Here is a 13,934-nt window from a genome sequence, read left to right as displayed (position 1 = left end):
CTGTTTCTGAATTATCAGATGGCTTGTCCGGCATCCAGCATTGGATAAGAAGAAATTCCTTCCGGTTCAATATTGAACAGACTGAAACCATTGTTTTTGGTTCCCTATCCACCAACTACTCCCAGACAACTGTTCACAACTTTGGTATGATATTTGACCCTGAGATGAACTTATGATCACATATCCGCACCATCACTAGATTCACCGATTTCCAAATCCACAGTATCATTCGACTTTGCTCCTCAGCTCATCTGCTGTTGAAAACCTCATCTATGGCATTGTTACCTCAATACTTGGCAATTCCAATGCCCTCCTGGCCTGCCTCCCATGTTCTACCCTCTGTATATGTGAGGTCATCCAAAACTCTGCTGCCCTTATCCTAACTCATACCAAGTTTCATTCAATGGTCACCCACAGCCATCACCCAGTATCACTACTGATAGAAATTATCTGATTATTTGTTGTACATAATTTGCTGCTACATTTTCCTGTATTACTTTGTTGGCTGTGAGTCACTTTGGAACATCCTGAATATGTAAAAGGTGCTGCTTAAATGCAAATTAGTTATTCCAACAATCATAATCCCTGATATTTGGAATGGGTCTAATGAAAGGTCTTTGATCTGAAACATTAAGCCTGTTTCTGTCCACAGGTGCTGTCTGACCTGCTGAGTATTTTCAGTATTTTCTGTTTTTATTTCGAGGTGATCCTTGTTGTTTGTTTCTGAGCCACCTTGAAGGGGATCATTATTCCTGTCACTAGTTTACTAGGACTCCACACATTACTGCAGATAGAGCCTGACTGGTATCCTGTACCTTATTCTTCAACTATACAACCCCTTTGGTTTTGTACTAATGTAATCCAGTTCTGTTTATTTGCCTTTGCTCTGCACACCTGAAAACTACTGAAGTTATACATACCAGCCCCATTGAATGTTAATTCTCATTGAATCAACAACCTCTAAACTAACAAAAACAAGAACAGAATTACCTGGAAAAACTCAGCAGGTCTGGCAGCATCGGTGGAGAAGAAAAGAGTTGACGTTTCGAGTCCAATGACCCTTCAACAGAACTGTTGAAGGGTCATTGGACTCGAAACGTCAACTCTTTTCTTCTCCACCGATGCTGCCAGACCTGCTGAGTTTTTCCAGGTAATTCTGTTTTTGTTTTTGTTCTGGATTTCCAGCATCCGCAGTAGTTTTTTGTTTTTAACCTCTCTAACAATAAAACCCATTTCATAGCACCAACTTTATTAGTAATATTTAAACATATTGCTTGGCAGCTGCTAGAAAGGCGTCAGTTTTCACCCCACTTCTTGAATGCTCTATTCAAAAAATGCAAATACACACCATCTCTCTTACATGTCAAAACTAGTACACATCAAAGCACCTGGACTAGCTGGCTTTAATCCAGCTAAGATACGCCTGCAGACTAAACCTCTATTTTAAAAGAAAAATATTTTCCAAAATATTACATACATTAATAGCTTCATGGCAGTAACAACCACCTTAGTGATCAGCACATTGTCACTTTTAACAGATTCTTTCCCCCCCACCACCCCCCCGCCCCCATCCCACCCCCAGATTCCCAGCATCTGCAGTTTTTTTTTTGCCTTTGTGTCAGTTTAAAGTACTTTTAATTTTATTTCTATCTTTTTTCAATTGAGCTGGACCCATAGCCAACCTTTAAATCGTGGCTTTCGAAAAGAGTTGTCTGGGAGTTTCAGGACAACTGCTAAGTTTGCAACTGTGTGTCAACATAAAATGGCACTCGGTCAACTCTGCATGGAGGGAAGAACATCCTTCCAGTTTTTGTTTAATGCCTGAGGATCCCTGAGTTCAAACTCTGGACTTTGTTACACCGAAATTCCACTATTTTATTTCTAAGCCTTTCAAAGTCTCGACTCCTGTCAGAATCCTTGTCCTTTGCCTTCAATCCGACATCAGTAGCACAAAGTAACGCTCCAATTGTCTTTTTATCATTCATTCAGTTTGATCCAGAGCCGGTGATGGATAAATCTGATACTTTGAAGGATGCTATTTCCGTTTGCGTGGAGAGAGCTGAGAGACTGAGTCAGTTGCTGGTTTGTTCCTCTGTGGAATTGCAGCCAAATAACTGTTGAGTTCCACCTTCCCTTTCATTGTGTGTCTTAACACCGGGGCTCTGGTGTATTTAGTAAATTATCAGGGGGAAGATGCTCATTTTGAATTGTGCCGACGCTATGATCCCTCCCTCTCCACCAGCCACGCCAGGAAACCTGTACGACGATCTCTGGAGGTGCAGTATCATTTTGCTCTGGCTTCAGCTCCGAGCCAGATGGGAACGGGGCGAAACTTTACTTTAGGTTCAATGCAGTGCAAGTCAGGCACGGAAAAGGAATTAGGTCGCGTCCTTTCCGTCTGGGGACTAGATACCTCACTAGTGAGCTCAAAGCACCGTCGGAGCAAGAGTAACTCCCAATGAAAGGTTGGTAAAGTTTAACTTCAATACCAGCAACTCCTCAGTGTGACCCCAGGGACTCCGGAAGTAGCTGCAACCATCGTCAATCTGAGGAGCTGGGGCAGTGCTGCAAGACATCTGAATTGTCCAGGCAGGTCCATACGGTCTGCACATCTGAATGGACCGATATCCCCAGCTGGATGGAGAATTTAACCAATGATGATATATATGATAATAATGATACTTTGCCACCGCCCTTTCGTTGTGACAACGAGTCCTGTCCTCTCTTCCCCATCTCCACCTTGATCCCAGTGACAATCGTCTCTATCGTCCTGTTCATCACTGGGGTCACTGGCAACACCTTAACTGTCCTGATTATCAGAAGGTACAAGGACATGAAGACCACCACCAACCTTTACCTGTCCAGCATGGCGGTGTCGGACCTGCTGATCTTCCTCTGCTTGCCTTTTGACCTGTATCGCCTGTGGAAGTACAAGCCCTGGCTCTTGGGGGACTTCTTGTGCAAGTTTTACCAGTACATCAACGAAGGCTGCACCTACGCTACCATCCTGCACATCACAGCCCTGAGCATCGAGAGGTACCTGGCCATCTGCTTCCCTCTCAAAGCCAAGGTCTTCATCACCAAGCAAAGAGTAAGATCTGTCATTGCTTTGCTGTGGACTCTAGCCTTGTTATCTGCTGCACCCTTCTTTTTCTTGCTTGGAGTGGAACATGACATGTGCAAACACACCGAATACGCCGTCAGCTCGGGGATCCTGCACATCATGATCTGGGTTTCCACCGTCTATTTCTTCTTCCCCATGTTCTGTCTCACTTTCCTCTATGGGTTCATAGGAAGGAAACTGTGGAACAGCAAGGATGAGATCAAGGGTCCGAATGCAGCAAACAGGGAGAAATATCACAAGCAGACAGTCAAAATCTTGGGTAAGTCCAGTTATGCCCAATGGTCGGGTAAGAAGTAATAGCATGTTTAAAGTTTACCCACAATGTGGATTCAGATGAGAAGAATGGTTATTATTCCATCTCCCCTTCAAATCAGGCATCACCCTGTTCAGTATAGTCTGGTTTCCAGTACTTTCACTCCATGGCCCAGGAGTGCAAAATTAAAACATTCACAGGAGATTTAAACTGTCCAAGTTTCAAATTAAGTCAAGGCACCTCCACATACAAATCATAGTATTTTGTGTGTAATAAATAATAATGGAGTGTCCGCTGTGGCTCAGTTGGTGGCAATCTCACAGCTGAGTCACAAGGTTCCAGGTACAAGTACCTGGTACTCCAAGGCTTTAGCACAAAAAGGCCGACAATAGTGCCGTACTGAGGTCATGCAGCATTGTCTGAGACAGGGTCTGTCCAATGAGACATTAAATGGAGGCTCCTTCCCGCTGCTGGGGTGAATGTAAAAGCTCACATGGCACTATTTCGAAGAAGAGCAGAGAATTTATCTCTGGTGGCCTGGCCAATATTTACCACTTAATCAACAACATAAAACAGATTACCTGGCCACTATCACATTGCTGTTAGTGGGTGTTTGAAAATTGGCTGTCCTGTTTCCTACATCACAAGTGACAACACTTCAAAATTAATTGGCTGCAAAGCTTCTCAAAAGCACTGATAAATACAGTGCAACTCAGCTCCTGATCTCATTACGCCCTTGGTTCAAACATGGACAAAAGAGTTGAACTCCCGAGGTGAGGTGAGAGTGACTGTCCTTGACATCAAGGCTGCATTTGACTGAGTGTGGCATCAGGGAGCCCTAGCAAAACTGGAGTCAATGGGAATCGGGGGGAAACACTCCACTGGTTGGAGTCATACCTAGCACAAAGGAAGATGGTTGTGGTTGTTGGAGGTCAGTCATCTCAGCTCCAGAACATTTGCAAGAGTTCCTGAGGGTAGTGTCCTCAGCCTAATCATCTTCAGCTGCTTCATCAATGACCTCCCTTCCATCATAAGGTCAGAGGTGGGGATGTTCGCTAAGGATTGCACAATGTTCAACACCATTCGTGACTCCTCAGATACTGAAGCAGCCCATGTCCAAATGCAGCAACACCTGGACAATATCCAGGCTTGGGCTGACAAATGACAAGTAACATTCAAGCCACACAAGTGCCAGGCAATGACCATCTCCAACAAGAGAGAATCTAACTGTCTCCCCTTGACATTCAATGGCATTACCATCACTGAATCCCCCACTATCAACATCCTGGGGTTAGCATTGACCAGAAAATGAACTGGACTAGCCATATAAATACTATGGTTACAAGAGCAGGTCAGAGGTTAGGAATAGTGTGACGAGTATCCCACCTCCTGACTCCCCAAAGCCTGTCCACCATCTACAAGGCGCAAGTCAGGAGTGTGATGGAATACTCCCCAATTGCCTGGATGAGTGCAGCTCCAACAACACTCAAGAAGCTTGACACCATCCAGGACAAAGCAGCCCACTTGATTGGCACCACATCCACAAACATTCACTCCCTCCACCACCGATGCACAGTAACAGAAGTGTATATCATCTACAAGATGCACTGCAGGAATTCACCCAGGCTTCTTTGACAGTACCTTCCAAACCCATGACTGCTACTATCTAGAAGGACAAGGGCAGCTGATAGATGGGAACACCACCACCTGGAAGTTCCTGTGCAAGTCACTCACCATCCTGACTTGGGAATATATCACTGTTCCTTCACTGTCGCTGGGTCAAAATCCTGGAACTGCCTCTCTAACAGCGCTGTGGGTGTACCTACACCACATAGACTGTAGCGGTTCAAGAAGACAGCTCATCACCACCTTCTCAAGGGCAATAAATGCTGGCCTAGCCAGCGAAGCCCACATCCCATGAATGAATTTTTAAAAATCACGTTTCACATCGACCTGACAACCAAATTAAGATGTGAAGCTGGTTATTTTCTGGATTCGATTTTTTTCTCATCCTTTAACAGACGCTCCCAGCAGATGAAATAGTCCAGCCCCTGCTGAACCCTGTTAATTTATTTCAAAATCCTTGGACTTGGTTGCAAGAAAATAACCTGTTGGAAACAGGACAGGAAACACAAAGCTGTGCGTTAAACAGAAAATGCTGGAAATACTCAACAGGCCTGGCAGCATCTGTGCAGAGAGAAATGGAGTTAGCGTTTCAGGCCAAGGACCTTTCTCCAGAACAAGGCTGTGAGGTTGCATTGTAACTGGGCTAGGAACAGAAAAAAATCTGTGTGAAAATCCTGTTTGTAATGAACAGAATTCCAGCGACTGTTAACGATGCACTGTGGATGTGTCACTTTTGTTCCGATAGTAAGCGAATTATTCATTATGATCTTTTTTCCTCATGAGAAACATTTTTCACCTAATCGCTTAGCTTTCTGTGTATTAGGAACAGAACTATTGAAAAGTTTAATTTGCACCTATTATCAGAAATGTGTTCAGGTTTTATTTCCTACGAGTATTTGTTTTGTTCCCTGGCCTGCATTGTATTGCAACAGATGTTTCTAAAAAAAAAACACATTTAGATTGTCGAGCTATTGAATAAACCAAAACATGCGTGCATTGGACATAATAGGGCTGGTGTTGAAACTCTTATATACACATTATGAGCTACTGCAGCTTTGTTTGTCGTCAATAATCCCCACGTCCCTCTGTAGATGTGGTGTCATATTTCTGGACCGATTTTAAAATAGAGATTCCACAATAAATAACGTTGTGTTGGGATAATGACCATGTTTCTGTCCTTTCAGCTGTGGTTGTCCTGGCGTTTGCTCTCTGCTGGCTGCCTTTCCACATTGGCCGAAATCTCTTTTCCAACAACTCGACGAGCGGGAGCGTCGATATGTACCTTTTCAGCCAGTATTTCAATGTCGTCTGCATGCTGCTCTTCTACCTCAGCGCCTCCATCAACCCCGTCCTCTACAATGTCATGTCCAAAAAATATAGAACGGCAGCCCGTAAGCTGCTGTTCGCTCGCCAGGCCCGTCCGTGGTTCTTCTCCAGCACCAGGGATACCAGGGATGACACTTTAGGCTGTACGGATACAAGCACTAGCGTCTGAAACAGCCCAAGGAGACAATGGATAAACCTGCTGGATAAATGGAATAAAAGAGAGAAACAGAAAGTCTACAAAGGTTACATCTCTAAGAAAAAACAGGCAATGTGCTTTTCTGAGTTCTCCTGTGTAAATGTTTATATTGTGTCTTGTTTGATGAAATAGTTCGTTCTATCAGCATCGTGCAAATTTGCTCTGTACCTACTGAGCTGTGGATTTTCCAACTTTTGAACAATTGCTAATTGGCATAAATTGGGTTGTGTTAGTCAATAGAAATGTCAGAAGGGACGTTAACTGGTTATAAAATCAAAATAGAAAACAAAGTAGTTAAAAAAACCCCATTGTGTGCAGTAGTTTGCAACCAGTTCTATGTAAAGATGTATATAAAGTAACTCCGGTTAAATATTCACTGGAAGACAAGTGTCAGGCGATGATCATCTCCAACAAAACAGAGCCTTATCACCTCCCCTTGACATTCAATCAATTTGAATCGTCAAATTCCACACAATCAACATTCTAAGGGAGGAGCCTTTACCAGAAACTACCATGGACCAGCCACATAAATGCAGTGGCTACGAGAACAGGTCAGATGCTGGATACTCTTACTTCCCAAAGCCTCTCTACTACCTCCAAGCTAGGAGTGTGAATAATACTCTCCACTTGCCTGGATGGATGCAGCTCCAACAACAATCATGAAACTCAACATCATCCAAGATAGAGCAACCCCCTTGAACAGCACCTCATCCATTGGCTTAAACTTTTTGCACCACCAGAACACAGTGGTTACAGTGTGTACCATCTACAAGATGCGCTACAGCAACTCACCAAGGCTTCTTTGGCAGCACCTCCCAAATCCATGATCACCACCACCTAGAAGGACAAAAGTAGCAGCTGCATGGGAACACCTCCATGGCCCCAGCCAAGATACATACCATCTTAGACATTTTTTGCTGTTCCTTCATTGTTGCCTAGTCAAAATTCTGGAATTACCTACCCAACAGCACTGCGATGACCTTCACCACGTGGACTGCAGTTGTTCAAGAAAAAGACCTACCACCACCTTCTCAGAGACGCCCACATCCTGTGTATGAATTTTTAAAAAGGATCTCTTTGTTGTCTAGAGATGATGTAACATAACACTTTCCTGGGGATATGCTGTCAATTGAATAATGCATCAAGGAAGATGTCTGTCACACATCAGCCAGGAGTATGTGATTTAGAAGCTGATTCAAAGTAAGAAGTAAAATGTGAGGAAACTGTAACCATCCTCCAAAAAAGTTGCCATCTGGCTGTACCCATTTTCTGCTCTGTAATGATGTGTATTCAATGACACTTATTGTAATAATTGCAGCCGTGTAATAATTAAAACTGGTAACACGCACATCATTTAAATTTGATCTCAATAGCTACTCAAAAGTTAAAATAACTTCTAAACGGTGACAAAAATAAAAACATAATATAGAACATAACATATGTTCGTCAGGTTATCACTTAAAGATACCAGTGCACTTAAAGGAAGATCAAGCAAATTAAAGATAGTTATTATGTCTCATGCAGCATTCCAGGCTGATCAGGAATGCCATTCAATAAATATTATCACTCACTACCTTCACACTACTGTTGTCAAGTCATCCCATACAGTTCGTGTTCACAGTTGAAATAGGCAGAAGGAAATAGTGTAGCAAATGCTCATCTACTAGTCTGTTGCAATTATATGTGAGGATGCGGTTGATCTCGTGGTGATTGGTTGTCGCTGAGCTGCTGTGTTCCAGCCATTAGTGGCAGCCACCAGCTACTTATCTTAGGTTTTGACATGCATTAGCTGGCTAAATATTAAATGAAATCCACTGTGACTTTCTGTCAATCTCACTTCACACTACTGTATGCAACTGTAGGGGAGTCCTTGGGTTAACTCACTCTCTTTATGTTAATCTATACAGTAGATATGAAAGGAAAGGGCCAAAATGGAGAGTGTTCTGAATACTTTGTACAGTATTCAATGTGTCAGTTTGGCTCTGTGCCACCAGAATAACAAGAATGTGGAATTCTCATCCCAAAGTGCTCTGGATGCTGAGTCCATTTGCATTTGCAATATTGACATCAAAAGATTTTTATTAGAATCAAGGGATATGGATCAAAGGCAAGCAAATGAAGATTAAATACAGATCATGATCTAACTGAATGGCAGAAGAGGCTCAAGAGACTGACTGCTCTCCTCTTGTTTATTTGTTCCTTTATTTCTTTCAGCAAGAGTGTTTAAAATCTGTTACTAAAGAATATAAATGCAAATTTGAGTTAGTGGATAACAGAGAGACAAGAGATTGGTTCCCATGGAATTTGAATAGAGTCCATCTGTATTTGGTGTCTTGATTTATTTTGGATGACCATTTCTCAGTGGTGCAGTAATTAAATATAAGTAACTTATTAAATAAATGTCAATTAAGTCCTTGCTAATCATGATGATGGGAAAGAGGTGATTTCATCTCTTAAGAGTCAGTGGACATATCTGATCTCTAAGGAAGCAAAATGAGAGTTGCTGAACTGTGCATTCTCTAGTCATCTGGTATTGTGTATATATCAGATCTCTGGAAGCCTCTAGGCAGTTCTATAACAGTCAATAAAAATTGGTGCCCATGGTGGCAGCATTCATCTAGCTTCATATTTCCAAGGCCCAATCTTTAGCCCTCCAAAGATCTGGGGGTCAAAGAAATCAAATCCCTCACCCCTACACTAAGATATTACCTCAAATTTATTTCTCATCTGTTGTTTCATGACCCACTGCATTATTGTGTCATTCTGGAATCCAGCTAAATAATGACCCTTGTGCTTTTCTTGCATTGTATTATTCATCAGTTGTTAGCTGTGGCTCAGTTAATTGCACTCCCACCTGAGAGTCAGATGGGGTAGAGGAAGAAAGGGATCTACAGGTACAGATTAACTAATCATTAAAAGTAGCAACACAAGTTAACAAGGTGGTGAAAAATGGCAAAAACAGCCCTGGGATTCATATCTAGAGTGATAAAACTGATAAGTTCATGTTGAACTTGTACAGAACCTTGGTTAGACCCACACTTAGGGCAGAATTTTCTGCACCCGCCAGTGGAGGGAATCATGGCGGGCGAGGGCATTAAATTTGGCATGATGGAAAAAGTTAGTTTGCTGCCAGCAGGAAATTAGTTTGAATTTGGTTTTCCTGACTTCGATGGCAGGTTAAAGGCGAGTCTACTTTCCCGCTGATCTATATCATTCATTTGCATCTCATGAATACTCATTAAAAGGCCAACTCGCCAAAATTACATTCCCCTCCAAATTAAGTGAGAATTTACAATGGTCTGTTTCCAAACTAAGTGGCATGCACCTGGTGAGCTTCACTTCATCAATGACTTCGAGGTCCATAGATGTTGCTTTCACCTCAGGGACCTCACATTACTTCACCTGAATGATGTTAGCAAACACTGCACCAAGGGAGGCAGGTGAAGGCTAGGGGCGGGGGGTGGGGGGAGTAGGGTGGAAGGGTGGATCAAATGCTGGACAAGGGAGGCAGGCTTACGGGAGGAGGGTGTGGTCTGTACTGTCAACGGTGAGGTCCTGGGGGAATGAGAACTCAGGGTACTGGTGATAGAAGGGAACAGTCACAGTCAGAGGGGCAAGTGGGATGCAGTAGAGTGGCATACCCAGCGAGAGAGTCCGACAGGTGAAGTTATCATTGGGTGGTATCACAGAGGGAGACAAGACAGGTGGCTCGGATAACGGGAGGGGGCAGGGGAGTGGTAACGGGCGTCGACTCTGAGGGGAGAAAAGGCATGTGGAGAGGGATAGATTCTAGGGTAATGGGGGGGGGGTTGAGGGTGACAGAGGGGTGAGGAATGGTGATATTGGGTGGGTCTATGCTGATGGGGGAAGTTGGTGGGTGACAGGTAGATGGTGATGGAGCAAGTTTGTGAGGTGACGCACACCATTTTTCCAAACTGATCTTGACCACACAGTTAGTCAGTGAGATGGCTCAAGGTGAGAGGAGGGTCTTTTCGGGTGGGTGGAATTCAGGGTCTGCGGATTAAAGGGACACCCTAATAATTATTCGGCAACTGGATGTCAAACATGCTTAGTGTGTTCTCCTCCCCATGGTGAAGCCTGTATTGCAGCAGGTTTGTTCCCGAATCATCAATCTCACAACATGGAGATCCCAGCAAGGTCTGGAGCTGCCGTTTATTCTGGGACATTTACCATCAGCTGCAGTTAGAGGGAGGGAGGGAAGTGGATGCCTCCAAGGGGCACGGCTGGTGCAGGGCAGCCAACTCGCAACTCCAAACCTCCATCCTCCCGGCTGAACGGTCATGGCTGACAAGTGACCATGTGGTTAGTCTTTCTACGCTGTCTCGATGTGCATTCATATATGTATGAGCACCCATCTCTGGTCCTTCAGGATGTCCTTTACCAGGAAGGGGTGGGGTGGGGATGCCTTGTCTAGACTGAGGGCAGGTGAAGGGCTTAGCACTTGTCTGCTGGCTTGAGGTAGAGGAAACTTGTAAAGGACCTGCTAACTTAATGTATCACTTAATTTTGTTCACACATCCACTGAGGCATCGATGATGCAGACTGCAGGCAACCCTGCCTTGATAATGGTTCTCATCCAAATGAGGAGGAGGGCCCGTCACTGTTTGGCACAGGGCTCTGAGGAGCAAGGGGCAGCAGGGTCTCTATAAGTTCAGGAGGCTGGCCAACATGGAAACTGCAACAGTAAGCATTGGCCTAACCTTGGATATATTGCTGGCGATGCTCTTATCTAGAGATGAGCAAAAGGCAATGCCAGCAGCATCCCCACATGTCCTGGAATGTGACTGCTCACATGTGCAAGCTTCTCTAGTCTGAGCTGCAGCCTCAAGGTCTCTGGAGGAGTTGTGCAGAGCTCCTGGCCTGCAGTGAGTGAATGGCTGTCCGGCTGCTCCTTAATTGGTGCCAGGACCTTTGACCCCATTAGTTGATGATGGGCCAGGCAACTTCCTGCCTGCCCTGTCACTCCTCGCAGATGCATAATGAGCTGAAAAGCAGAAGATCACGCGTGTTTACCCGCCCTGTCGCCCAGTGGGAATGACACTGGGATTAGTCTCTAGTATGGAAAATTCCACCTTTAGAGTATTGTACACTGTTCTGATTCCCATGTTACAAAAAGGAAACAGAGACACTTGAGAAGGTGTAAAAAGATTTACAAGGATAATACCAGATCTAAGAGGTTATAAATATCAGGAACGACTGATCAGGCTGGGAATCTTTTCTCTGAAAATAAAAACAGAAGGATAAGGGATGACCTAATAGAGATCTTAAATTATGAAGAAGTTTGATATTGTAGATATAGAAAAGATATCTTTGCTTGTGGGAGACTTCAGAACTAGGGACCATAAATATAAGATAATCACAAATGCAAAAAAGGATATTTTTATTATATTATTTTTTAACCAAGAGAATGATTAGAATGTGGAACTTGCTATCACATTAAGTAATTTAGGTAAATTGCATTTAAGGAGAAGCTGGTTAAGTACACAAGGGAGAAAAGAATAGGATATTCAGATATGGTTAGTTGAAGTAAAGTGGGAGAAGCCTTGTGTGGACTTAAAACCATCACAGACCAACTGGGCCTAATGACCTGTTTTGGTACTACAAGCTTTATTAATACTTTGGCCATCTTCCATTTTTATCCGCTGGTTCCCAAATTGGGATGAATTATACGTCTATTAATTTAATTGGATTGTCAGCTAATAAGTGCTGTATTAGAATAGATTTCTGATGCTTGGTTCATTAGTTTGTTAATACAATCATAAATGTTGTTACATAAAGATTGATTTCTTTGTTTGATAAAAGACAGAATGAAATTAGTTGGTGGACTGTAACTTAATTTTACTGTAAACACGCTACAAAGTGACTGCAGTCATTTTCAATTCTATCATGGCACTGCTTCAGGAAACTAATGATGCTTATGGAATAAAAATTATATGAATCTATTTACTTACAAATCTGAAAATAGATAACAGCTGCTGACCTGGGGCCTAAATGGACTTTCTTCGAGTGCAAAAATTATGAAAAGGCTAAGTGAAATTAAATATTTAAACTGCCAAATGACAGGGAGAATGGTTATAGACAGGAGGGCTCTGATTCTTTATGACCTGATCACCAGTTGTCTCCCCACTTGGTGGGTGAAACTCAACTTTGGAGATGCCACAAAATTGGCCATACTGGATCTCTGCTCCATCAACTTCAGTAAAAATGGAAATCAGACGAGGTGTATAAAAGGCAGGTGATCTGCTACCCCAACAGAATTTCAGGCCCATTTGTGGCCTCCTCCTTTGCTCCCAAAGACAGGATTAGACAAGTTTATATTCAAGCCAAAATTTCAGAAATCTCTCAAGAACCTCTGGCTCTTTTGCCAATTATCTTAAATCTGTATCCTCTGGTTACTGGTCACCTGCCAGTGGAAACAGTCCATTTGTTCTATTCAAACCCATCATAATTTTGAACTCCTCTATTAGATCTCCCCTTAATCTCTGCTCCAAGGAGAACAATCACAGCTTCTGTAGCCCTTCCACATAACCAAAGGCCTTCACACCTGGTAATAAACTTTGACTAATAATCTTTTCATAATATTGATGTTCACATCACTTATCTTAAAATATGATTAAAATTTGGAAGAAATTTGCACTTGTAGCATAGATTCTCATCTGCAAGTGTGGAATTATCAATTTTGTACATATTTTGAGATACAAGCAACATGTGAAATATTATTTATCACTGCCTAATGTTTTCTCCTCCATAATGGCAAGCATTGTCTACAGGACTAACCTCTCACAAAGCGGCCACACTTATTCATCACCTCCATTAACGCCACTCTATCAGAACAAGAAAGGCTTTTAATTCAACCCCTCTCTCTCTTGTAGCAACAATTTTAAATTGACAACTGATTCGGTAACCAAAGTAAATAGTCTTTCCTTATTTGCCCCATTAAAACCCTTCAGAATTTAAAATAAAATAGTTAATTGAATCTTAGCCTTCTCTACTCCAATGGAATTTAGCCCAGTGCCTCCTCACATATTTAGTCACTCTGTTGAACTATATCGCACGCTCTATGTGCCTCTAATGTCCTTTGTCATGACCGGTCCCTGAATGAGGTCCCCCAATTTGGTGAATTCCCAAATGGGACCCCAATTTTGTTATGGCCCTGGGTGAGGAGGAATGAGCAGGCTCCCCTTCTTTATTCAACCCTCTCAGTTAGTCGCAACAAGATTAATTTAAAAATCCTTTCCCTGTGGATATATTTTCCCACTCCAAATCTATTTACTTTTTAGAAGGAGCCAATTTAACCAGGATTCCTTGAGTCAAAGAAAGAGTAAGTTATTGGTTACTAAAACCCAAGAAATACAATAAAAGCAGAACACATACACACAGGTCAGAAA

The 13,934-nt window shown here is 42.8% G+C and overlaps 1 protein-coding gene across 1 annotated transcript; it reads left to right on the top strand.

Annotated features, from left to right (window-relative positions):
- Positions 1-2,638: 2,638 nt before the first annotated feature.
- LOC144692044 (motilin receptor-like) lies at positions 2,639-7,869 on the top strand. The gene is made up of 2 exons (XM_078560602.1): positions 2,639-3,383; positions 6,188-7,869. Exons 1-2 carry the CDS (start codon positions 2,639-2,641, stop codon positions 6,496-6,498), a joined length of 1,056 nt encoding a protein of 351 aa, XP_078416728.1. The 3' UTR covers positions 6,499-7,869.
- Positions 7,870-13,934: the final 6,065 nt, after the last annotated feature.

The sequence above is a fragment of the Cetorhinus maximus genome, chromosome 16 (assembly GCF_964194155.1).
Source record: "Cetorhinus maximus chromosome 16, sCetMax3.hap1.1, whole genome shotgun sequence".
NCBI lineage: Eukaryota > Metazoa > Chordata > Chondrichthyes > Lamniformes > Cetorhinidae > Cetorhinus > Cetorhinus maximus.
The sequence above is the reverse complement of the archived record's forward strand: the minus strand, read 5'-3'. Positions and strand labels throughout refer to the sequence as shown.

Bases quoted from the DNA above. Each gene is read 5' to 3' on its own strand.
- LOC144692044 (XM_078560602.1), top strand. From the start codon at position 2,639: ATGGAGAATTTAACCAATGATGATATATATGATAATAATGATACTTTG. The intron at 3,384-6,187 runs GTAAGTCCAGTT...CTGTCCTTTCAG, and splicing joins GCAGACAGTCAAAATCTTGG to CTGTGGTTGTCCTGGCGTTT.